At 38.3% G+C, this 27,948-nt stretch overlaps 1 protein-coding gene across 1 annotated transcript; it reads right to left on the bottom strand.

Moving 5' to 3' along the window:
- Positions 1-4,308: 4,308 nt before the first annotated feature.
- Positions 4,309-22,909, bottom strand: LOC139727020 (45 kDa calcium-binding protein-like). The gene is made up of 7 exons (XM_071638001.1): positions 22,804-22,909; positions 20,159-20,500; positions 18,776-18,912; positions 17,077-17,190; positions 15,543-15,692; positions 6,449-6,624; positions 4,309-5,214 (listed from the first exon to the last, which is right to left on the bottom strand). Exons 2-7 carry the CDS (start codon positions 20,482-20,484, stop codon positions 5,038-5,040), a joined length of 1,080 nt encoding a protein of 359 aa, XP_071494102.1. The 5' UTR covers positions 20,485-20,500; positions 22,804-22,909; the 3' UTR covers positions 4,309-5,037.
- Positions 22,910-27,948: the final 5,039 nt, after the last annotated feature.

A 27,948-nucleotide genomic window follows, 5' to 3' on the forward strand; every position in this document is an offset into this window, starting at 1 on the left:
AACCTACACTGTAGGCATCAAAGAACTCCATAGTAAAATGGACAGGACTTTTCAGCTACTTGAAAGGAATTACGCAAAGAGAGAAAATAAGGTAGACTACAGGGTGAAGCACACATCTTTCTGGGACAGGCGCAAAAGTGAGACAGCTAATACTGTCAAAACAGAACTATTCGCGGCATGAAACTTTCGCAAATTGGAGCAGACGGCCATTTTGGAGGCATGAAACATTCTCAAATTACCAATGGCATTCAATTCATCATGTTGACAAGAACTTTTGTGTGCATTTTACTTTTAATAGCAAATCTTGGTTCCTGGGAAAATTTGCAAAATTTTCATACACGCAAACATTTCTGGTTTTACAGTACTAGTAGTAGGATACTTAGGTTATCATTATCTTCAGCATCACTAATAAATACATAAAAGAATAAATATGGACACAGGCATAAATCTATCAACATTTTCTACTGTATTATAACATGCTTAAGTTTGGCATAGAGATCTAGAGGCCCTATGTTGCAGTATGACAGATCAAAAATATTGGCAACAGATTTTCTATGTTTTGTTCTTTGCGGTCAGCAACACTTTCATAGCCCTCTTTGTACTTTTTGTGTTGCCAGAAATTATATACGTATACGCTTAACAGCAAAAAGAAAATCCCACAAGGACAATAAATAGACAAACAAACAATAAATACAATCACACATAAGCATGAAGACAAAGTGCAACAATGATTCTACATTAAGAAAAAAAAATCTTGTAAAAATATAGCTTCAATTTGAAGGAAAAACAAATATTTCATTAAATTCATCAAATGTACAGTCCAAGAGTAATTTACAAGATAACTGTTTCATGACTGTAACACGTATTTACAGTATTGCTAAGGCGAGCAATGACTACTCAAGACAAAATTCAGAAAGATATTGACAAAACTTTATGCACCATCACGGGGAGCATATAAAGATACTTATCACTATGTTGTAGAACTCAGAAACAAACACATGTAAATGATTTCTTAGAAAAAAAGACCTTAAGTACATTACAAAATGTATATCTGGCAAAATCAATGCAGATGCAGGTATTCAAAACTGGTCTAGACAAGATACACTTGTACACACGAAACTGAAACTCTCCCCGTCTTTGCAGAGACTAGAGTTTTACAGTTTGGAAAAGTGTGCACTGAGAAAAGAGGCTCTGAAGTATAGCTACTTATTCAAGCAGTTACAATAATAAGCCATGCTCTGTGTAATGAATGGGACAAAAACAGAGTGTGAGATTCCAAAGCAACAACAATGAATGAATTATCAGATTAAGCTGAAATTGAGCATGCTCTATCAACACATTCTATCCATGACTAATACATGTACTATACTTCAAAAGCAGCAACATCATCCTTTCAAAAGTTACTACATTGTTGAAAGCGAAGAGTATGAAAAGGGCTTTTGAGACATGAAAAGAGGCTTCTACATACAGACACTATTCTTTGAAATAGAAAATATTGCAAAAAGACACTATTTTCCATTCATTTTGTGACCCTAAACTGTATGACAATATCTAAGAAGAATTGCTCTTTCAAGGAATAACAAAAACTCAAGATTGACTACACAGACCCATTTCACCTATTTTGAGTCTTTACATACAATCAGGTGTGCGACTTTTTGTTGGTTTTGTGATGTATGGTCACAAATATGATTTCAATTCTTACATGCATCCTGAATTCAGATATGGTGGGATGGAAGAATGAGAACTGACAGCCTTGGCATGACATACTGTAAAACACAATATTTTCGCGTCATGAAATTTTCGCGAATTGGCGGTGACGGCCTTTTTTGCGACATGAAATATTCGCGAGTTGCCTCTAACATTCAATGCATATAGTGTAGACAAGAACTTTCACATGCATTTTAATTCCACGAATCTTTGGCTCTCGCAAAGTTAAAATGCACGCGAACATTCCTCGTTTTACAGTAATACTTTTTGACCTTTGCACTCATGGTGGTAATCTAAGACAATCTAATGAATTCCATTGCATCAGAACTCAGAAATCTGAAATCAAGTCAAATGGTTGTTACACATGTGGCCCATTACAGTCAGATGATGGGCTAAGAAGACATTTTACCGAAAGGCCACATTTTTACGGAAACCATTAAATGTTTGCCCTCTCAGAATTTTAACTAATTCCAACATGCTCACCTACGTACAATATGTACACAATGTGTAAATGTCACAAAATAAAGTGAATCACATGATCATTAGCATATAAGCCAGTTCACAGTTTGCTAATGTGCACATTTTTGGTTAAAAAAAAGACCTTTCTCTTTTTACTTTCTCAGTTGGTCTATAGGCACTTCACTCTTTTTCAAAGCAGCATAATGCATTAAGCTCGCTAAACTTAACAATTTCTAGAATTCAGGTTCAAACAAAGAATGAACTTGTATACAGACTATGTGACCAAAATGGTCCCTCAATTGAAACTTCAACAGGCATCCATTTCAATGCTTTATATTGAATGCATACACAACCACTTTCTATCAGTATTGACAAATATCAAGCTTACTTTCAGCTGGGTGTGCTTCCAAGCACCATGTATAAGGACTGCATGAATAATCATCACATCGCGAATGCAATATCTCATTAAATTAAAAAACCAACATGCCTGATTGTGCAAATGACCTTTTTCTGCTCATGCACAAAGTGGAACTGTGGACTGGCTTCTAAGCTAAGGAGAATTCTTCACAAGATAGTGACATCAGAAATTACACTGTATAATGAGCAGCTCAACAGGTATCCCCTGAGCATGACTACTGCATACACTGAATATTTCATGGTGTTTTTATTTTTGTGAATTTTGTAAGTTGGGAACTATTTGCTGATTTATCAACACATGAAAATATGAACTCTGATGCCGACTTGAATGTGACGTGCACGCATACATTTCCCCGTTCAGTACTGCACTCCATATTTGTGAATTTAATCATTTGCTATTATTGTCGAGAAGTCCCGATTTGCAAAAATTTAGACCCGCTAAAAACATGGCGTATATGCAGTAAATGATAGAGCTCTCTGTTAGCTGTGTGTGTCTCACAGAACAAGTGCTGCTGCCAAGTGTATGGGTGCAGAAATGATACTCAAATCCCTCTGGGGTTTTTTTGTTTATTGTTTTTTGTTTTGTTTTTTTCATGATACCAGATCCCTAGAAAAAGACAAGATGCACATGGGGAAATGGCTTGCAGAAATAAAACTTCAATGCTTTTGTTGCATACATTCGAAAGTTATAACTTTAATGTATTCCCTGTTTTAGATTATTTATACATGTGCAGCTTATTCCTATGGAAATAGTTTTATTTTGCTGTTAGTCTTACGATTACCAGGCCCACTCTTCACTGATTGCATGGGGGGGGGGGGGGGGGAACTGTGATCCTCATCACTATTACATTCCTTTGCTTCCTTTGCTAGAACTACCAAATTCTAGACATAATTCCACACTTTTATTGCTCATAAACATGTATTTCTCACTTCCAATCAATCACATTGATGTATAGGGCCATCCCTTGGGCAAATTTGAAATGCCAATATCAGCGATTCCGTTCTGACGCGATGGCAGTGGCTTCTTATGGATGAGCAAAAATAAACGGAAATCATTACGTTCTCGTTAAGATAACACTGAATCAAGTGCCACATGTGAGGTGAGCCAAAAATGCTCTTATATTCAACATGTGGATAGAATACATTACGAGAAATTTCAGTCTGGTGAAAATTAATGATTGTTTTTCTGTCAACTATAATAATTCAACTATCTATATACACAGGTATGTGACAGATCTTCCACTTACTGTGAAACTAGAAATATTTGTGGCATGAAATTTTCACAAATTTCTACTGACATTGAATGCACACAGTGTGGACAAGAATTTTGGCATGCATTTTAATTTCGCGAATCATGCCTCTCATGAAATTTGCAAAATTAATTAAAATGCACGCAAAATTCCTGCACTTACAGTATTGCTGAGCTAGGAACAACACAGAATGCAAACTCTAGAAGACATCATCACAATGACACGTCCACATTAGCAGGCCATCATAGTCTTTGTAAATTACATGGAAGAAATGTTTTTCAGTCGGAGCAAACACACAATCAGTTCAAACTATGACTGCTTCATCCAACAAGCAGGGCAGATAGTACACCAGGGGCAGATCCAGGAATTCCTTTACAAAATTAATTTTTTTTCTTTTTATTTCTTTTGTTTTAACAAAAAATAAAAAATAAAAGGGGGAGCGCGCGCGCCTGGTGCGCTCCGCCCTGGATCCACCACTGCTACACATACAATTACAGTGTGTGATGAGAGAACTTAAAGAGATTGTGTAGTTTTGGTTGAGATGGGGATCCAGGTTTTAACTTTTTGTAAAGATAATTATAAACCACTTTAAAAACATACAATTCCAAGACAAATGTAAATTTTATTTGCTGAAAATCCATTTTTAAGTGGCTGAGATATCCAAACACAAAGCAAAACAAAGTGGTCCTAACAAAAGATGGGACATCATATGCTCTTTAATATTTCATATAAGTGGTTTCTAATTGTCTCACAAAAAGTTAAAACCTGAATCCCCGTCTCAACTACAACTATAACATCACTTTAAACAGAATGACAGGACAGTCATTGCCCGCCAATTTTCTCTCCTTTAAGAGAATATCAAGATACCCAAATCAGGTTTCATAAGGTGGCCAGCCACACTCCAAATTCTAACTTTCATGCTTGTAGTGCTGATGAAATGTCTTTCAAAGAATGCCAAAGAGTGTTATGCATGAGAGATTTACCAGCACATGGGATCCCCAGTGTAAATAATGTCCATCCTTGCAGGGCTGTACCAAATGTGCAATCAGCAAACATGTAGCATCTCATTGACCCGTTGAGGACGGACTGATTTTGCTACAACACGCATTTCCCATAAACACCAGCCCAAGCAAACTCTGGGCTCGTCCTCAATGGGTTTAGTCTAACTTTGAGGGGGAAGATCACACACTCTGAACGTCCAAGATCAAAACTCGTCGTGCACATTCCTGGCATAGTTGTACACCTTGCTGCCCAAGAAGACAAAGTAGGCGTCATCGACCTCCCTCCGGGTCAGTTTGTTGTCCCCGTCCCGGTCAGCGACTCCGATTAAATGTCTCGCTTCACTCTCGGCGTGCTGCTTGTTCCTTGGGTCCATGTATTTCTGTGAAGGAAGCAAGCACAGCATCAACGTTGGTCATTATCATAGCATGTGACCCTGCATTGCTTAAAGGTGCATGGTCCCGGTAGTTTAGTCACATGCGTACGCGGGCCCACGGCGCAAGTTTCCTATAGAGACCTACGCTATCGACTCCTCTTTAGCGCTTACGCTGTGGCCCACTTCTCCGAGTCCGAAGAAGTCCGATCCACTGTAGTCAGTGGTCCGATCACAGTTCGGCTCATGATTCGGCTGAGGGGGATGACAGCTTTAGCAAACTTCTTTTGTGATGTCATAATAAGAAGCTCATATGCACACACCCTAGCATTACCACAGATTGCGCAATGCGCAGAGAAGACAACGAAGGCAACGTTACTTAGCAACACCTACGCGCTTTACTCTTGATGACAGCTCAACTTCGGTAATCTTCGTATCAGTGCTAACGGTTATCGGCAGTATCATCAACAGCGCCCTCTACACTACTGGGACTATGCACCTTTAAATCACAAACAGCTGCATGGGCTGTTTGCAAGTAGGCCTGAATAGAGTGTATTATGCATTTGGGGTCAAGTCAGATGTTAGGACTTACTTTTCACCAATCTTAGAGAATAAGTACATAACGTATTTTTCAAGAGAAGATGCACTTCCCAGTCTGATTGTTACATGACCAGTCCCCGGAAACATTTTCTTTTTTATTCTGAGAGAGGCAAGTACGTAGGATGGGTAAATATGGATTCAGAATAAATTTGGAGTTTGCACCAATGATTTGAGTATCAAAGACACAGTTCATGTAGTATTTTTGAGGTATGTACAAAGTATAGCTGCTTCTGCCATATGACTGCCAACCAGGTGTTATCTCAGCAATGCAATGTTGTACACAAAAGGATTCAATCCTGTTCTGCTAATTCTGTTGTTCATACGAAGAAACACTCTTCCTCACTGGATGAACAATAGCTGGTATCATAAGTGTGACATCATTGACACTAGTTCGTAATCTTTTTCAAGGGGGGCTGGGCTAAAAAACATCTCTAACAATATCTACCAACCAATTTTGTGCCAGCCCATGAGAGGATAAAAGTGAGACCCACAATTCTGATGGTCAGATATCTGGGCTCACACAACAGTCAAAAAATGCCCATGGAATGAAAATGATGGTCCATAAAAATTCTGCACAATCCACATTAAAGCTGATCCACACAGAGCTGAGATCACTTGGGAAAGAAAAAGGGATGTTACGTACCTCAAGCTCTTCAAATGTGGCGATGCCATCATGGTCGAGGTCGATGTTCTCTTCAAATTCCATCTTCCTCTCCCGCACCCACTCGTCCGTCTTGGCGATCTTGATGACGTCCATCTCCTCGGTGTCGGGGAGCGAGAGGAACTCTCGCAGGTTGAGGGCTGTGTCCTCGTTTTGGTCTGAGTGCGATTGAAAGGGAGAGAGAGGAAAGACTGATGAATAGCAAGAAAGATATGGCAACTGATTGAAATATTGCCCTTTGTAAACAAACGTAAACAAACAAATATAAACAAATGTAAACAAACACTAATGATTCAGTGCTTGAGTAGTGGCCACGATTTAAAAAAAACAAACAACATGAGCAAACAGGGTGCTACATAACTATTTCTTCCCACTTGCCCGGTCAGGCAAGCACATTTTTAGGTTTTTACAAATCACTTCCAAAATACAAATTTTACTTGCCCGAAAAGAAAGTCCAAAAATAGAAGAAAATTAGAAAATCTCTAGCAAGTCAACGGCTTAGTAACACACAATCATTTAAATAAACAGCACACATTGATTCGCATGCTTTGACACATTGGAGTAACAAATTTGGTTCAAACGAGGGTTTTTGTTTCACTGCATTCGAGTGCCTTCACATACTGTAAAGTGGAAATTTTCGCAGTGTTTAAATTTTCGCGCATTTCGCACAACCAGAAGCTAGCACGAAAATAAAAGCATGCGAATAGTTTTGCTTGCCATATGTTCCAGTAGTTCAAGTCTCGATTCCACGGAATTAAGAACACACGAAACTCTTCTTAACCAGCCGATTGTGAAAAATTAGTCACGCGAAAATATCCACTTCTACAGTAAGTGTTGGAAAGTTGCTACATAAAATGATATTACGTGCATTGCATCACTAAACAGTTATTTTCTTGGGGCTTCTGAGTGGTTGACTTCATGGATTTGTAGACGGGGGGTGAAAAAAAAGGGCTTCAAAACTTTTTGCTTGCCCAATTTGGGCAAGCCTTTTTTTCTAATTGTTCCAAAACACTTGCCCACTTTGATTTTCATATGCCTGGGGCAATCGCGCAAGTGCTTTTGTAGCACCCTGACATACATGCATTTACTCAAGTGGGATCAAACCCACTACCTCCTAATTGCGATAAGGGATTAGAACCATGATTGCCTATCGGGTGAAAGCTTGGTTTTCTAGTGGATCAGGATGTCATGGGTTTGAATCCCACCAGCATATGTATGCCTATGATTTGTTTAATAATGGTTACTCCTCAAACACTGAATCAAAAGTGTTTATTTATGTCAATGAAGGGTGATTTGTTAATCAGTTGCCATAGAAACAACTTTAAGCAAGAATTATCAATTTGAAGCACGATGTCCTTGAAGTACAGGCATCAATTACTTTGCTTCTGATATTGTGTGTCTTTGTATTTAACTTTCTTCAAGTTTTCCCTCTTTATTCTTAGTAATTGTCTTTTCCTATTGATTAAAAATTATGAATTCTATATATTTCTACATATTGAGAAATGAGATAATAAAAAGCATCGTCATGAGCGATCAGCAACTATTAAAATGCATTTGATTTCTAATTCATGAGCAGCTCTCAACACTCCTGAAGGACTATGTGTGCACATTTCAGTGCCATTCTAGACAAATATTGTTCAAATGGCTGAATTTGGCAAGTCACAGAGGGACCAAAAATTCTGAGTAAAGAAAATTTTAGGACCACAATTGAGGATTCTCCTTTGCTTACTTATTTCCCATTACTTTGCTTTTATTTTTTGGTATCTTTGAGCCAACTCCTGTTTACTTCCGTACAATACCTGCACCAACAGCAGCAGGTTTTTGGTACATTTTTGCTTAACAGCTTGTTTCATTTGCTTTTGTTTTTGTTCTTGCTACGATGTATGTATTATGCTGACACAATGGCAAAGCAATTCACAGAGGACATATGTTGGTAAACATTGATGACTACACCAGTTTAGAGTTCCTAATAACACAACCACAACTGATATCTTGTTATACCTAGGGGTTCTTTGTCTACAACAATTGCACTTCCTATAGCAGCAGTCTTATGAATGACCAATCAGTTCTAAACATTTGGGCCGTCACCATGGCTACTGTAAATAACTTATAGTTTAAATACTTGTAAACTTCTCTCTAAAACTAGGGTGAGGTTCTCCACTTCTGTATCTGGAATGCCTAGCCACCTATCTACAGCACAGATTACCTGAAGAAGCTTTTCATTCAAACGCTACAATAGGATTATTGTGTCTTACCCAGCTGCCCTAGTATTAGCTGCAAAGGCTACTTCTGGCAACTTCCCATTGTTTGGGGATTAAGGATGGAGGCATCCCTCTATTGTAATGGACTTTTAACCCTTTTAATAGGACGAGCCAATTTTGCTACAACACACATTTCCTATAGACACTTGCCCGAGTATACTCGGGACTCGACCTCAACGGGTTAAAGCTCACTGGGGAAAGGGAGTCATTTGAATTGCCTATCCAAGACCAACTATAGCACCCACTTGTACATGTCACTCCCATCACTTCAATTTGATATGGCATTTGTGGAGTGCAAGATGTCCACAGTGGAGAGAAAATGAATGATGATCAAATAATATGAAGTGGTCTCTGTTTCTTACACACTGCCACATGGTTCTTTTTGACTTTTTGGATAATCATGCAACTTAGGAGAATATCAGAGAAGCTGAGGATAAATAGGAAAGGCAAAGTTGACAGAAAATTAAAGCTTTACCTCATGAATGGCTCAACACAAACTTTCTTTTTTTTTCCTCTGATGGCCAATTCACGCCACAAAAAAAATCTGTAAATCTGAAATTTTGGTGGCCAAAAAGGAAATGTAGCGGTGTAAAATGAGAGCAAACACTTTGAATCTTAGTTGTCTGATTTGTCCACCAAAAGAAAACCGTTTCTGAAATTTGGTGGCCCTGGATAATATTTAGTGGCCCCGGGCCACCAATGGATAAATCTATCAAAGATGTGGTCACAAATGAATATCTTCTTTTTAGGTGATACGCTATCAGCGTATCACCTATTGTGATTGTCAAAATCTCTCTTTATTTTTTTTTATTCTTCTTTCTTTCTGGACAATTTTGTGTCGTCAATATCTCAAGAATGACATAACGAAATAACATGACATTTTCAGTCAACATGTCTCATGACAAAATCTAGCCACAATAAGGTTTTCATGACAGTAACATATCTATGACGTCATCTAGGCGCCATTTTGTGATTTTCGGACCTTGTCACATGATCGATCATAACTTCATAACTAGATGTCATTTCTGTATCATTTTCGGTGGACATGAAGTTCAGGTCACGCTCTATCTTACTTTTTAACGCTAGTTACACAGGTCATCATTACGCGCGCGTAAGCGCGCGTCAAAATTTTAAAAGGCTCAAAACGACTTCCCAATGGGAAATCTCGAAGTTTCAGACAATTTTAAGCGTTTCAAACATTTTCTCGCGTGCGCGTCCGTCCGCGCAATTCCGCGCGCAGAGCCCGTAAGCAACATGAAAATGCAATTTTTTTGACTGATTTGGATTCCTGATACTTTGAGTAACAATATCCATTGATTTCCGATCGATTTCGACCTATAACAAAGGAATGCACTGGCGTCAAAGTTGAAATTCCACGTGCGCGTCTTTCTGCAAATATAGTGAAAAAACATGTCTTTGTTTATTTCGCCATGGCTCTTTAAATCGTCCGTTGACCCTATATTTCTATTGCATATTACAAAAGTATATGAATTGTAAATAACATTCCTGGTATCAATATTGCCAGGAAAACGCGATGACGTCATCATATCGTCATTTTAGATGAAAAAAGTGGAATTGATTTTTTTGAGGTACTGTTTCTGACATTCATTTGCTCGTATCTCTGTTGTTTAAGCTCAATATTATCCCAAATTCAGATATGTTGCAGTTTGAACATTTGCCTTTCAAGTCCATGTGATGGTTTTGAAATATGATGACGTCATCACACTAGAAATTGTGATTAAAGGTAAAGACTCAAAATCAGACAAGTTTACGTGTTATGTCTATGGGAGGTGATTTTTTTTTTAAACCATGCATTGACTTGACAACGTTTAAGCACCTTTACCTCATCTGATTTTGCTCCATTTCCTCTGAAACATAAATATGTTGTAGTTTAGACAATAAGCTTTAGTAATCATGCATTTTATGTTTTCAAATCTCCTCATCAGGTTGACAATTTTGCAATTTAAAACTGAAAATGAGAATGCAATCTGTACGGAACGATTCCCAATTTTTCTTTGCAACTGTATATTGATCGAATCCACGCTGCCACTTGTGAGAAATTGAATAGCGCCATCACAAGTCGACACTGTCACAATAGTATTTACATTTAAGTTTTGCACTCGATCTTCAGGACAGCAATGTGGCATAATCTGTTAGCGCGCTGGTTCTTCATAACGCCATACCGGAAGGCGAGAGGTTCGACCCCCGCAGGACTTTTATCCGTTCTTTCTTCTTTTTTTTTCTCTCTTTTTTTTTCGGCAGTTCAGCTTTACTCCGATGTCATTTATCGTATTATTTTATCAAGTGTACGTAACCCGTGAACACGGCTGCTCTATTTCCCTTGCTTTGTATTGGAGTTTGGAGATTGGGTTTGCTTCAATAATTTTGTCACACTTAATGTTGTAAATTGCCCCTTGTTACAGTGTCCCGCTTGCCACGATTCGTTTTCTCTTTCCTTTTCTCTTCATTTGTTCTTGTTATACTGTAGCAGGATATTTAGGAACGTGTTCGTTTACATAACTAACATGAATGGGAACTGAATTAATTAACTCTAGTCCAGGTGCATGGCGTCTCGCTTATCTCTTTGGAATTCCAGGTTATTGTTTGACCAAATAACGGAGTTAAAGACAGGCAGGGAAGGAAGTGACTTGATATTGCTTCATAATGAGGAATTTCGGGCAACACCTTTCCAAGTGTAGTGATTATGACGGGGTTCTCTGTCGTTTATTTTCGTCATGGCTGTTTCACTAGTTAGCCATAGGTGATATTATGTTGCTGGCATCTGGGAGAATAGAACAGATCAGTACCAAACTGGAATAGCCCTATAAGCAATGTGGTAAGCGTTCAATTTTTTGCATCATCTTTCTTCTTTAAAGTCAATCACTACTGATCGAAATACGCAATATAATATGACACGTTCCACTGGTAGTTTAGGCAAAGGGAGTTAATGCATGATGCAATGATAAATGTGCTACCATTGATTTTAGAGACGTCATTGTGGTGTGGTACTGGTGATGGTAAGGGAACCATAGATTGCTTTTAAAGTAATGAGACAATCATTGGACCTTTGCATCAAGACCGTGTTCCCATCTAGAATATAATGCATGTTCGTGCGGCGTTTTTTTTTTTAATCCTGACGTGGACATTTTTTTTTCTTGTTTTTAATTTAAGAATGTTATCTAAATTTGTTTCTTTCCCCTAACATTTGTTTTTTGTTGAATATAGAGTTAGACGTTCCGTGATCGAGTAGAAGAGCAGCGATTTAGTTACAGTTTCAATGCATCTTGTTTACCATCTTCTCTGACATTAAATTGATGGTTTTTATATTTGACATTGTCTGTCTATTTGCCAGTTTATGCTCATAAACCACTGCTATAACAACTAATACATTTGCTTCACCTGTCACACGCAATGACATGGATTGCAGTTGTGCATGCAGTTTTCCTTTTGCCACCTCTCGTTTTTCTCTCCCCTTTTCCCTCACTTTGGTTTTGTTATACTGCAGATGGGAATGATTACAATAGCATAACCCAACTTAAAGTAGGAATGAGAACTGAATAAATTAACTCTGGGCCAGGTGTATATAGCGTCTCGCTCATCTCTTTGAAATTTCAGGTTGCCATTGTTCGACCAACGGAGTTGAAGACAGGCTTTATGTTGCTATAGAGGTATCTCGCGCCACATGAATGGAATGCATACGCTGTTTAGTATTAGTAATACACTTTTTCATGCCCATCCCTGCCAATAAAAGTGTGTTTGACGGGGTTCTGTGTCATTCTGCCTACGAGAAAGCAAAGTTTTATTTTCGCCATGGCTGTTTCTCTATGCGTAGCCGTGGGTGATGGGTGTTGTTGGCATCTGGGCAGTAAAGAACCGAGTATCATGCTATAATACCCCCCCCCCCCCCCCCCCCCGTTAGGTTCTAAGCGTTCAATACGGTGATATATCTTTCTTCTTTATTATATCGATCACTGCTGATGGAATTACAGAATTATGTTATGACACGTTTCACTCAAAGCTTAAAAAACAAAGTTTATGCACGATACAAGTAATGGTGCATGAGTCCTATAGGCCATTGATTTTAGATGAGAAATTATGATATGCCTAAAGTAGTGGTGTCATTGATTAGGAATTAATGACACGATTAAGCACTCCTTCCACTTCTAACTGTCCCCTTTGAATGTGTGTCGATCACGTGAGATCGTCATAAATTATCATTCACGTATAAGCTTACGTTCAAAGTGTACTCTTAGTTGGAGGAGACCTATAGTTACATGGTTAAAGGTGATGTTTTGCCCTTTTCTCTTTAATTGAGGTATCACTTTCGTCCAGGATAAATCACATTCTCATGTAAACAGACTCACTTGCTCTATATCCCCTGTTTTGTATCGGAGGCTTCATTGGTTTTACTGCTGGTAAATCTCACAGGCTTGTATATAGTTGTAAGAGCTCTCTGAACTGATCATTGTGATAGCAAGATTAGAGGGAGTCATATTGGTTATGTAAATAATGGTCAAAGGTCATGTTTTAAAAGGCCACTGTTAAAGCCAGGATGGTTATAAACACTTAATTGTCATGTTTTATTTGTACGTGCCGAGGATCACTTGGACCCCGTTTACAGTGCGAGGCTCGGCCGCGTTCGGTGTAAACGCGCAAAAGGCCAAATGCGGGGCCAAAATTGGCCTCGCATTAGGCCACGCTCTGGAGGTGGTCTCGGCCGCGGCCGAGCCGCGGTCGCGCCCGGCCTTTTTCTCAGTGTAAGCGCAAACTGGGCTAAATGCGCGGCCAATTTTAGTCTGGCTTCCAAACCCTCGCCTGTACTATTTCGCTATTCAGGATATTAACTACTTCAACGTCGAAAACTAGTATAGTTTAAGGTGGTTTTGTCCTGCAAAGGATTTTCTCCTTCGACAAAGGCCTTTGCCCGAACGGCGACTTCGTCGCCACGGAATTCAGTTGGCAAAGGATCTGAAAACCAGACAATACCAAATTGCGTTTGTTTAAAAGGGTAGAGCGCCACTACGACAAAATATTGAAAGGTTCGAATCAAAAGCGCGGCCGAGCCCGGCAGTGTAAACGGACTAAATTGCGGGGCTCGGCCTCGCAATTGAGGTTGTCCTTGATTGCAGCTCGGCCGCGGCTCGGCCCAGCCCCGCACCGTAAACGGGGTCTAAGTTTATGCACTGTAAGTACTCAAAAAGTCCGTAAATCGACTTAGTCGCACACGCACAGAATTTCCACTTAGTTTGTGTGACAGAAAAACAAATGTGATCTGAATAATGTAGGCCCAAAAAAGTTCAACTAAGTATCTCATTAGAACTTCAAGGTTCTGTATTACATTCTTTTCTTTGTCGATCACGGATGACCGACATCTGATGACCCCAAGCGTATCACCTAACTCGTCTTCAGTGTGACGAGTTTCATATCTCGTTTTTCTATTATCTTCCTGTGAAAGACGTACAAAAGCCACTGCATAATCAGGACAATTTCTGAGTAAGACTGGGTCTCCAGTATAACAAAAAGAGGATAGACATTGAGTCATTGATGAAAAAATATGCACTTTAGTGTACGTTGTAAATAAACAGCATATTTCACCAACCTTCTAATAAAATATCATTACCATCAGCCAGTACCTGAAGTAATTTCGATGTTGTGCTATTCATTGTCAGTCAGTATTGGTAATGCAAACTGCATGCTAAATTTTGAATGCACCATTAGTCTGCCAGCTGTTTTACAATCATGGCCATCATTCTAACTTAACTCTTCATGTACCATGGTGGAAACCCCCTGTGTGCCACATTATTCTGAGACACCAACGCAGTCATGCTTGGAAAAACATTCTCTTTTTCAAATCTATGTAACTTTTATAGATTTCTGTTGAACTGGACATGTAGTGCACAAAGTTGTAGAGAAAAAGGCAAGCTTTGCATTAATGTAAATTGTATGTCAAATCTTTGTTTTTCTTTCAAATGACCATTACTGCAAAAGCATGACTTTTGCACACAAAACAGTGGCAGAAACTTAGAATTTACACGCAAATCCAGTAGGGAACACCGATTGCTAGTCAATCACCACATGAAATGCAAGCTAAATATGAGAGGAACGGAATCGCAAGAAACACTTTCATTGTATTGTGGCATGTGGCGATTTATCGATCGGTTTGGGCGGGTTTGTGCGTTTGAGCAGAATATGCGAACTTGGCACTCCGTTGACTGAGTCGGCCGTGCGAACGTGGCACATAAAGAGTTAAAAGGGCAAGCCGTAATGTTACGGGCCAAAGTTGGGGCCACGGTTGCTTCATCTTGTTGGCAAGCTACTTATCGTCCAGAAACAAATCCTATGCTACAGTTGAAAATTCCTTCTGTAGTCCCAACGGCTTGAAGAATGATTGATAAAAACCCATGGCTACATCTCATCCTGTATATGTTTCCACTACAAAGAACTCTATGCAAAGCTTCAATTTTGACTAAATACTGTAAATGTGATATTTTCCTGCGATTAATTTTTTCCCACTGAGCAGCTCAAAAACATATTTGCTGGTTCTTAAATTCGCCCTGTGCAATTGTCAACCTGTTGAAATGTGCAGAAAAAATTTTTGAAGATATTTTCGCTGGTTTTGCACTTTTTTTTGCGCTAGCCAAAAGTAGTGCGAAATACGTGAAAAATTAATGTATCACAAAAATTTCTGTGTTCACAGTACCTGATGAGAAATGCACCCTGTTTATCATTTCAGTTTCATCCTGTATACAGTTTTATGACAGATGATAGATTTATGATAGATAAACAAAAGTCAAGACATGTTGGAGTATACTCACTCAGGTCATGTAGGACTTCCTCCACAAGCATACTGAGCATGCTCTTGCAGTGCTCGGGATGGAGGAATGCCAAGAATTCGTCAACATTGAGGGCGTTGTCATTGTCCTCATCCGCCCGGTCCCATCGATCGCGGTACATCGCGTAGTCCTCTGAATTCAGCAAACGAGAAAGTAATGCATCACAGACGATCATCATCAACTTTCTGGGAAGGAGCTGTTTACATTTTGATTCAGTTTGAGCTCGCTACAGCCCAAAATTTTTTTTCCCCCACGTCCAGGTATTAGCACAAAATTGATGAAATGATTAAAAAGGCTCACAAATGAATTGTAAACAGACATGATTTCTCATTACGGTATTCATTATTGTTACGATCATGAATATTGATCTTACAAAGTATCCATTACTTACTCTTTTGGCTGCCAATCAACACCATCAGCACTTGTGTTTGTAGAAGTCGACAGTTATTGACTCAATAATACAAAACAACAAAGAACAAGTATACACATGTGTATAAAAGTTTCTGTTCTTTTCATAAAGTTCAAGAGAAGAAAAGAGCTTTTGGTTGTTAGATTTTTCTTCTTCTTTTTTTGTCACATACAAACATTCCATATTCATTGGAGAATTTGTTTATATGGAATATTAATTGAATGTAGCACAAGTTTAGCTCCAATATGATTGTATATTCCGAGGGTGGACGGTAATGCCATATTTTTCTCGGGGCTGAAACCATAAATATCAAAAGATCTGTAATTTCATCTGAAGCCTACCAGTTACATGATTAATTATTTCATCCACTGTCTAACTAAAACAATGACAAATCTATGTCAATTTGATGGACCATCAAAACATCAAAGCATACAATGTATGTGCTATTGTGACCATGCATCACAAAACCAACAAAAAGTCGCACCCCCAACCAAGTCAATCTTGAGTTTCCCATATTTTCTGACAGAGCTAGGCTTCTTCTAGATTATGCTTAAGTTTGTGATCATAAAATCAATGGGAAAGTGTGTTTTCATAAGTTTTTCTGCAACCCCTCTTTTTGTACAGTAGTGTGATCAAGTATGTGTTTATAGAGGTCCCTTCTTATTTCCTGAAAATCCTTTGCACACTCTTACACTTTCAACTCAAATAACTTTTGAAAAGATAATGCTAGTGATTTGAAAGTTGGCATTAATCATGTGTTAAGAGAGCATGCTCAATTTCAGCTTAATCTGATAATCCCTTCATTGTTGTTGCTCCAGCAGTTTACATCCTGTTTCTGTTTTTGTTTTGTCCCATTCATCACACAGCCAGCACAGCTTGGTGAAGATTAAGCGCTTGAATAGACCCTGTACTTCAGAGCCTCTTTTCTCTTTTTCCAGAGTGTGTGCTTTTTCTCCAATATTAAGATAGGTTAAGAGAGTCAATCTGAATTGAGTAATGCATCATTTTAAGAATCTGCCCTTAACAAAAGATCCATGTCTGGTGACTTTTTGTTATTTTTGTGATGCAGGGTTACATATAGGTATGTGAATGTGACGCTAAACTCACGCTCCAAGTTCTCATCAATGCTGGCTTTGCCCTCTCTGTAGGCTTTCAGCTTCTCCTCGTTGAGACCTCTGTACCTGAAGAACTGTTCCCTGTACTCGTCCCACTGTAGAAAACCTGGGAAACAGAGGACCAATTGTCAGTCCAGAGAATAAATTCAGGTTTTTGCTGCCAGGGGTTCCATGACATATCTGCAGCCTATAACTACACAGTAGCCAAGCGGGCTACTAGTGGCTATTTCAGGCTGCACGATACAAATGAAGTACTCTAGCTATCAGTATATACATTCTTCCATTACCTTGTGTGGACATTTCAATAACTGCTATTAAGAATCTAATGTTTAAAACAACTACAAGGATTTTGTTTGTATGAAGGAGACAATTTTCTCAATATTCAAATCATGCCAGTGATACTCAATATGCAAGGAGATTTGTTACTCTCCTCTGGCCGGTGAACTTTCCTCGAGAGCCATGGTGTGATCTATGTCATATATTAGTTCATGTAGTTCAAAAGGTTGTCATGAATGTTTAATTCTTTTCTTTCATGCATCTTCGCAGTACTGGTAGTTCTTTTACACCCTATATGTGAATGAAATTAATTCTTCACTCAATCCCCAACCCCTCTCCCATTCCTTCGCGGATGACCTTATCACATAGTCACATAATTAATCAATCAAATGCTGTGGGTTGTAGAGCTTAGCATATATAATCATCTACAAGCTAGGAATCTCATTAAACAAAAAAAAAAAAAAAAAAAGACCAAGTGTAGCCAAAAAAAAAAAAGCTGCTGAAAAGTGCTTTGATATCCAATAATGGCAAGCCAATGGAGTAAAATGGAGTCAAAAGGGGCCTGAGCTTTCGATCCTAACAGAATCTTCATCAGAGGCAAAATGACAAACAGGCAGGGAAAGCAGTCAAATCAAAGGACAACACACAACAAGAACAGTCAAGGGAGGGCTAGGGACACTGAACACAGAAAACAAAAGGGAAGGGTTGGAAATCATGGGCAAGGAGCCAAACAGGTAAAGGGAGGGGGATTAAAGCAGGAGGGTGGACAGACAAAAGGCAGAGGAGGGTCAGTGATGATCCTGAGGACCATGGGGGCAACCTTTGAAAGATAAAGGATGAATAGGGAGGCAACATCAAACAAGATAAGGAACAACAGAGGGATAAAGAAAGGAAAAGAGTGAAATAGTAACATCATGGGGGGGGGGGGGGGGGGAGCAAGCAGTGAGCCCTAACCTGGTATCAAGAAGAGGCAAAACAGAGGGATAAAGAAAGGAAAAGAGTGAAATAGTAACATCATGGGGGGGGGGGGGGGGAGCAAGCAGTGAGCCCTAACCTGGTATCAAGAAGAGGCACCAAAATGAAAGTGAGAGTCAACCAACAAATGCAAGTTACCAAACAGATCATATATAAAAATAACAACAACAACAAAAAAAATCAGTTTTAATATCAGCATATAATTTCTAGTGTCTTTTGTGGCAGGCAAAGACGTACAACAAAGTAACGAGAGAGAGATAGAGATGGAGAGAGAAAGACATAAACAGATAGATAGAGCACTCAGAGAGAAAGAGAGAGAGAGAGAGAGATTGGAAGAGATAGAGAGGAGAGAGAATCCCTTTGTGTGCTGTTATAACTTCCTGATTTCCACACGTAACATTGTCATGGAGATTTTAACATACAATATACTCATATCATACCATCTTTGTTGGTGTCCACTTGAGGAAATCCCATTTTGCTGGACTCCAAGGCCTCTTGGTAATGTTCTGCAGTCTTCTCCTCAATCCACTTTGAGAGCTCCTCCATTGATAACATCTTGTCGTCATCTCTGTCGACTCTGCACAGATTTAAGAGAGACATCATTTACATTGAGTTAGCTCAATACAGAAAACTGTCAGGCCTTCCTAACAGAGCCATGTAAGTACAATGATGTCTAAATGGGAACAAGAAGAAAAAAAAATGCAAGCATAAAAGAAATGTAAAATTATGCAGTCACAATTAAGATTATTGATAAACCAAACCATACAAAACATGGTAAACAAGATTACTGTCTATTTGGAAGTATTACAAATGTGGTACAATATACAATTGTATTATGTCACTCAAAGATCACAGGTCAATTTCCAGCGGCTTGTCTGGATTTCAGCTGCACTTTTCCACTGCTGCTTCCTCCCTTTATCTAAGCATTCTTAAAAGAATCTGCCACCAGATGTTGCTGAGCCTTTGTATGATTAAGTATAAAGTGTAACTCTGTCATTGTTTTATAGTTTGCATAAGCATGAGCAGAAAGACTAATATTATCTAGACAGGTTTTCCCACTCAAGTAAACAATGACTACCGTAAGTACATACACCAGACCTGAAGGTAAAACATAATTCTAGGAAGGGCTTAAAAGTCTTCTTCTACCATTTGGAATTTGCTTGCAATGATATATTGAAAGGATGTACAAAGAAACTTGGCTGATGCACTTTGTCAGGATAACAAGTTGTACTGGAATTTTTTGAGATCAAAAGTGTGAATCTCAGTTTCCATTATCGCACACAACTTTTATCCCTGAATGAATGATTTACAATGAACACAATCCCAATTCAGAAGTCAGTAGGTTGAATGTCACGGGATGATCGATCATGCCAAAGCAGCAGTAACTGCATGTGATTCGCGTTGCATGGAAGATCGATGGACACTGCTACGGCCTGGATTGTAATGAATTATTATAAGCATTACCATAGCAACCATGATTGGATATGCTCTGAGATTAGAATACTTATCAGTGTACTTTTTTGACTGATACTTCACATTTTGCCATTACCCAAGTGAAATTGCATTATAATGCAGCACTGTTTCACACATTCCGTATGTATACAGTGTATGTATCCATTTTTACAGCACAAATCAACAGTGTCTGCAAGCGTATGGAAACTATGGGGGCATTGTAAGAAAATTTGCAATCAATTGCAAATCCCCTAAATCAAATTGCAAGTCTTGCAATTGATTATATTATGTCGCAATTGATCTTTCAATTGCAAGATTTGCAATCAACTGCAACTTGACTTTCTTGCAATGTCCCAACATTATGCCTTTACTTTTTGAATATTTCCATCAGTCGTTGCCTGCCCTCCTCCTCCTGTACACTGGTGATCTCTTCGTGCTCGGGCCCCCAGAATAGCTCCTGCTGAAACTCCTTGTTTAGGGCTCCGTTCCTCTCCATCTTCACCGCATCAATGTGGTTGTTCGGGAACAGGTCCTCCTTGAGAACCTCTTCACCGCCCTCCTCGGGCTGGAACTTGAGCTTGTTGTCCAGTGGGATCACGGCCCGCGCCGAGATGCGCAGGGCAAGGTTTACCACGAGGATTATTGCACAAAGGGTCCGGTAGGCAGAAGGCCGCATGACAAGTTTGCTGAAAGACATGATGAAAGGTGGGAAACTGGGGGGAAGGGGAACACAGGCAGATACAAATTACACATTGGCAAGGAAATAAAAGCCATGAAGATGTGCTATACCATAATTCATGGGAAATTTAGACTAAAAGATGGGTGTAAACATTTTGTACCTCAATGTATCTCTGTAAAAACTTATTTTAAGCCCTAGGCATGAACTTGTGTGTATTGTTGAACAGATCTGTTGCAAAGTGGGACCACATGCAGTTTGGATAAAGGACAAGTTTATCTCAAGAGCAATATGCTTATGCAATTTAGTGAATGACGAAAATTTAGACAAATCAGATTTAAAATCTAATTTAAAATCGGGGCCGGTAGCATGCTATCTTCCATTTCCTTCTTTCTTTTTATTGTCTTTTCTTCCCTCTAACATTTTCTTTCTTTATTTATTTTTTTAAGGTCCCATGACTAATTTGACAAAAGGATAGAGTAAGTGTCCCAGTTTGCTTTTGCATAAGGGGTTTTCCACTCTGAAATGCACACTTGCAAATTGCTTTAACCAAGGTTATATCATAGAGGTTGACCACATACCAATTTATGTTATTGTCACCATCGCAAGACCAATGTCCATCTCGATAGTAAAAAAAAGACCACGGCCGCGATCCAGTACAGTGCCCGCCGGTTCGCGACAGTGATAGCTCAGTTCGCGGCCTGATGTATAATTCCCATGCGATACGCGCATGCTCCGCAATCTTCTGCTGAACAGCCTTCATTTGGTTCATGAACGTTGCGTAAGCGCCAAGTCCCATTGCGAAAGCACTTGAAAAGGGCTGGTGTGCATGCACTGACCACTAACAGGGAATGCAGTTGTAGCAGCGTTATTGTTCTCATGTTTTTTTTTTTCCATTTTTTCGTTCGTAACATCCACTTCCGGAAAAAAATGGCGGCCCACACTGGCTTGCGAAAGTTCTTTTTCTCTTTGAGGACCTGTATTCAAAATCCATGAACATCGAGAAAATGATAAAAAAATCCAGTTTCTTGGACCCCTTGTTCCTTAACTGTGATGTTAAAAAGTACCGAAAATGAAATTTTGGATGCGAGGTGTCGTCATTTAGGTGAGCATATTTCACTTTGGTTGGAGATTTTTGTAGATTAGCAGTATGGTAGTGAATGTGTGGTATACAGTACACTGTACATGTACAGAGTGTGTCGCTGTGTGTATATTACCAAATAATGCTGTAATGGCCGCAAACAGGTGCCTGGCCGCAACCTGGGACATTTACTCTAGTGCTGCTCTAGTGTATACAAACCTACACTATCCTAACCTTGTTTGCTAATGCACGGATGCAAGCGTCCTGCGCGGGGTCTACAATTTTACGATTTTTGTCGATATCTCTGCGCTGGTCAACAAATCAACAAGCCTATGATATGGGCTATTTCACAATTTTGCAGAAGTCTGTTGCCAACCATCCGATCAACCAGTATGATGTGAAGTCTGTGTCCATAATTTTATCATAAATTATACAAAATACAACCCAAACAAACTTAGTTTAGACTACCACACTGTTGTACTGAGCAAATATTGAACCTGTTAATTAGTAATTATTCATTACACTGCATGTATACGTATTTAATTTGTACTCTCTTTACCAACGTCAAGTTGTAGGCGTAAATACTCAATCTTGAGTGATACACGCCATTAAAACCAAAACAACAACATTAGCATTACAATGTGCCATGTGAAGTCTCTAAAAAACGCACATACATCACATCATATTATTATTAACATCGATCACAAGCACTTCACACTTCGTAGGTCGTTGATTGACAAAATGATTCATGAGGGGGTTTTCTGCCGTGATATCACATTTCTAACATTACAGTATTTTAGCAGATTGTTGACGTTGGCAGTCAAACGTTGGAGAACATTCATGGCATGGGATGTAACGACAACGACTTTCAACGTTAACACTAAAACTGAGTAAAAGTTAGACCTAGCTAGACTCGTATTTCTATATGGGTTTTGAATTTGAGATCGCTGCTGACTATTGCAACGATCTTATACAAAGGAGTGGTGGGTTGGGTAATTAAGCCTAGGCATCCCAAACGGAGATATCTGTCAAACTAGACTAGCCCCAAGCCCGAGAGAAGCCCTTGCGCTCTTGTTTGGCCTATTGCAGCTCCCTGTCACATCCTGTCTTTTTCCAGAGTGGACGGAGACAACACAAAAATAAGTACATGGGACCGCTGTAGACACGGTGCATTTAAAGAGTAAAATTTTATGTTTCAACATTCATCAGAATCTTTGGGAGGACCGGCGATGTAATTCACAATGAGCGGTCATACGTACATGCAAAATTATTCAAGGATTTTTTACAGATGTGCTTCACAGTGTCTCGAACTTCCTGTCTTCATGGCTCATTTGGTCAGTCGGCGGTTGCGAACGTGTACTAATGGCAGAAAGGAAGTATGGAAGTTGTTGTCCAGCATCACCACTCTAGCGCCCTCTCTAAACAGCTCTGACTCCGTGTTCGCAAGATCATGAGTGATGTGATGAGTTTAAAGAGGGGGATAGAACCTCTTTGGATGAGTCCTACAACTTCTCGGTTTACTTGACGTTGGTAAAGAGAGTACAAATTAAATACGTGTACATACAGTGTAATGAATACATGTATATCACTAATAAACAGGTTCAATATTTGATTATTATCAGTCGATGTAAGTAGTATGATTAAACATGGACTGATCTTTTTATTCTCCTGGTATCGGGAACCTAATACAATCAGTATCCTAACTATAAATACGAAACCAAACTATCTCCCAAATCATAATGTTTGTTCATCTCTTTAGGTGCCCATGTAACAGAAGATTCCCAAATATGTACTTTGTTCTTCGCGTAGTCCAAAACATATCTCCACTGAAATAAAAAACAAAACATGTTTATTGTTTGTGATAAGAATAAAATGCAAGAACCTACCACGGGAGAGGAGGTAACATTATGCAAATTGTATTCCCAAAATAAAACAAAAATACATGTATCATGAACACGGCCCAGGGAGTGCCATCTCTGATAGTCTATCATTAGAAACAGACTTGAACTTTGAACGGCAAGGGCAAAAGGCTGGCGGAAATGAGTAACACGATCCACTTATAACAAATGATATACAAACACACGCAAGCACAGAGAAAATGATATCTTGAATATGGGAAGACAGTTTAGTTAAAGGTCCGTGGGGGTGTAGGCCTACTAAATTACTTTACTTTCAGTTTTGTTGTTCCTGATTTTGAAAAATAAGGAATGAAGCTCGCATTTCGGTATAGACAGAAATAAGGGGAAGGTACTTCCAAAAAAAAAAAAAAAAAAAAAAAACTATACTCAGGGTAGCAACTAAACCTCACAATAATATCATCATCATTTTTTTCCTTTTATTTCATTTCATTCTTTTGGATTTCCAACAAAGTCAAATGCAAACAAACATTTGAATACACAATATTTTCACAAAATCAATACACCATTTAATCAATAAAAGAATATAGGACCATACTATGAAATGACATAAAATAAATGCTGGGATTTTCATAGTAAGAACTTAATCAAAATTGATTGGAAATGGAGTGGTTTGATGTAAAGCAGAGCTTGTATATTTTGCAGTCTCCTCATCAAAACAACTTTGCTGAACTAACACGATTAAGGAAATCGATATTCAGTGTACGTGTGAAGTGAAGTCGAAAGAGTACAAGCCTAAGCTGTCATCGTCTTCACACAACATTTTCTTTCACCTCTCCAAACAAACAAAGAGCAAGCAGTCTGCTTGCGATACCGCCAAAAAAGAATCTTATACATCAGATTTCTCCAGTATCGTGCACTCATCATAGGGAAATGGCAACATAATCTTTACAGGTTGTCATCATCATTCAGAAGTATACCTTTGTCTTCAAAGGGTAATTAGATTCCTTACTGAGGTTCCTCTTTATGCATTTTGTATTTATATACTTTATTGACTTGTTAATTCTCTCAAATTGTTTAACAATATGCATTGACAATTATATACTTTGTATTATGTATTACTCTTGTTTGGTGGCAATAAAGTATAATTAGATGAAATGAAATGAATTCAACAATGAATAATACTGAATTGGTGGGGAAAACACACAATGTAACAACATCATGACGAAAGAGTTTTATATAAATTATTAGTGTCCTTGAGCTAAGAATATTTCATGTCAAGATGAACCCGACACAACAAACATCCTCAAATCTGACTACTGAAGAAATTCTGTGGAGCATTGAAAGAGAGATAGAGACTGCATTGATAATATGGCGAAAGCAAATGCTTGATTCCACATGTAGATATCGTGATCATTACAATATCATCATTATACCTCAAATGTCAATCATCCTTTAAACCTCATGTATACCTTGATCTTCCTGTGTGGCAGAGAGTACTGGCCCCTGGTTTCGAGCTAGTCTGGCTACAGAGACCCTTGTTCTTGTATAACAAGTCATATAACTTGCAGCTTTACGTCTGAAACAGGTTTCTGGGTATAACACACTACCAGTATATCACAGGTATATAAGTATAAGAGTAGGCCTAGAAATCAAATTCACTGATATTTTTTGTTCATTTTTAGTATTCCCAAAGGATCCAGTTATCGTATAGGGACCACTAGATGATTAGTATATACCAATTTATCTCGTGAAACCAAACGATTTTGATAGGCCTATTAAAGACATGACTGAAATAGTGTGCTTGGCATCATTGTGTTGCTATGTCAGGCAAGACCAACACAAGCCAGGAGCAGCCGCTGTTATTTCGTGGAAGAAGGCAACACAAGACAAGTGATTAGAAGAAAAGGCAAAAGAACAACGATGACAACAATAGATTATATAATATGGTCAAAGGCCAAAAAACCCCAACATTATGACTGCTTGACTGCTGGATGAAAAGAATATAAATGAAAAGAAGAGAAATACAATTATTACTTCCTGCCTCTGTACCTGTCGTACTCCTCTTTTCTCATAAACGAAGTTTGTCATTGTGCAGTTTCCTTTTTTAATATTGTTCTTGTTAAGGATCAACGTTGATGGAAAGGAGAAAATATCGTTAACAAAAACAAATAAGATGTCATGTTCCTTCAGTTAACATTTATTTAAAGAAATTATATATATATATATATATATATGAAGAGTTTGTTCGCAAAAAACCGATAAGTCCAATTTTGAAGATTTTGAAGTACGGACTCTGTCATAAAGTACATAATAATACCTTTTAAATGATATATTGGTCACTACATATAAAGGTCTATTTTTGAAGTTATGGTCAAAAGAAGCAAAAATGTTCTTATCATTCTCTTTATTTTTCCTGACCTTTAATCGCGAATATCTCCATTTCACAGATATGGACTTATCGGTTTTTGCAAACAAACTCTTCATACAGTTGAACCTCTCGTATCCGGACAAGTCGGGACCGGGGCTCATCCGGATAAGGGATTTGGCCGGATACGGGAGACTCAATGCTTTATACATGTACAATACATACACATGTACTGATGTAGTACCACATGTAGTAATGTGTATACTGCAACCTTTTCATTGTTACACTCTGTAACAGACCCCAAAATAGAGGTTCGTGTTTGCAAGAATGAAATCATTTTCTTTTATAAATTCTTGGGATGATTTACCTAAATAATTAACGCTATTAAGAAATGTATAAAGTATATGTAATTCATGTGTGTTTTTGTAGGAGTTCTCAAGGAGTTGGGAATCCCCCTTTCCTCCCGTAATTATAAAAAAAAAAATCACGGCGAGATTGCGTCCGTATAATAGAGAGATCCGGATAAAGGGAGGCCGGATAAGAGAGGTTCAACTGCACGTATATATATATACACTTGGTGATTCTATCCTACTATGAAGAGTGCTCGATATTCTCAAAGGAAGAGCTTTAGACAGAAGTATTGGAACAAGTTCACGCGGTTGACTGCAGGTTCATCCGTATTTATTGCAACTCTGAGTTTCATGCAACCTCCGTGGGGTGCAATCATCAGGCAAATTATTATTTCCCAGAAATAATACCATTGAACAATCAATGGTATTATTCAATGGATTGTTCAATGGTATTATTTCTGGGAAATAATAATTTGCCTGATGATTGCACCTCACGGAGGTTGCATGAAACTCAGAATTGCAATAAATACGGATGAACCTGCAGTCAACCGCGTGAACTTGTTCCAATACTTATATACATATATATGAAGAGTTTGTTTGCAAAAACCAATAAGTCCATATTTGCCAAATGGAGATGTTTGCGATTAAAGGTCAAGAAAAATAAAGAGAATAATGAGAAAAATTGTGCTTCTTTTGACCATAACTTCAAAAATGTACCTTTATAATAATGTAGTGACTAATATAATCCAAATCATTAAAAGGTATCATTTTGTACTTTACGACAGAGACCGTACTTCAAAATCTTCAAATCTTCTTCAAAATATCTTATTTACTTATCGGTTTTTGCGAACAAACTCTTCATATATATATATATATATATATATATATGTGTGTGTGTGTGTGTGTGTGTGTGTGTGTGTGTGTTAAATGGATTAAGTGAATCCAGAAAGATTAGTGAATCACTCAGTCGCGATTTCAGGAAAATAAGGCAATCAATATCAAAATGCTACTGTAATGTCCCGTTCTGTCATGTATGGACTCTATAAGCTGTATATGGTGGATATGATCGTCGTACGATTAATTTAACATATATTATAAACAGAATTTCATTAAAAGATTATCTCAAGATATAAAACAACACTTGAAATGTATTTCTCCTCACGTGGGACAAAATAATTTGCCTGAACATAATCATATATCCCAGTAACAAATCAAAGGAAGCTGCAATTTTAGTGTAATAGTCTTTATTTGTAAAAATTATTTGATAATATAATCTGTATTTACTACAGTGTATGAAAATATAGGGACATATCATGAAAACGTTGTGAGATGGCGTTCCCGTCTACAGAGGGCGGCACATTATCTTTAACCCAAATCTGAAAGAAAGAAAGAAAGTAAAAAAATCACAAAAGGATTGACCGTTCTTGCTGAAACTTTTACCAGCACTTCACTGCACTCATTTTAAATTTACTGAATTTACTCGTCTTAAAGGGATCAACAGTTTTGGTTGAGACCTAACTTCAGGATTCTAACACTTTGGGGTGAGATAATGAAAAACTTCTTGTGTATAATATGAAAGAGTGTGTAATTCCAAGAGGGATTCGATGTTTATTTGATGAAAATTGGTTTGAAATGGTTAAGATATCCAAAACAGAGCAATCCTAATAGAAGGTGGGACCCAGCTGCAGATAGGATCTCTTTGTTTAACTTCGTTTTTGGATGTCTCAGGCATTCCCAAACCGATTTTCATATCATATAGTCATATACACTTTGAATTCCTAATGGTATGATCCATGTATTACAGTTTCTTTAAAAAAATGCAATCGGATT

This window comes from Diadema antillarum, unplaced genomic scaffold, assembly GCF_040938485.1.
Source record: "Diadema antillarum isolate AM-2024a unplaced genomic scaffold, OU_Dant_1.0 seq00000112_RagTag, whole genome shotgun sequence".
Taxonomy (NCBI): Eukaryota; Metazoa; Echinodermata; class Echinoidea; order Diadematoida; family Diadematidae; genus Diadema; species Diadema antillarum.

Excerpts from the sequence above, each read along its gene's own strand:
- LOC139727020 (XM_071638001.1), bottom strand. The coding sequence starts at position 20,484 with ATGTCTTTCAGCAAACTTGTCATGCGGCCTTCTGCCTACCGGACCCTT. Across the intron at positions 17,191-18,775 it reads AGTGGACACCAACAAAGATG|GTTTTCTACAGTGGGACGAG; the intron begins GTATGATATGAG and ends TCTGTTTCCCAG. Across the intron at positions 15,693-17,076 it reads CATTGATGAGAACTTGGAGC|AGGACTACGCGATGTACCGC; the intron begins GTGAGTTTAGCG and ends TGCTGAATTCAG.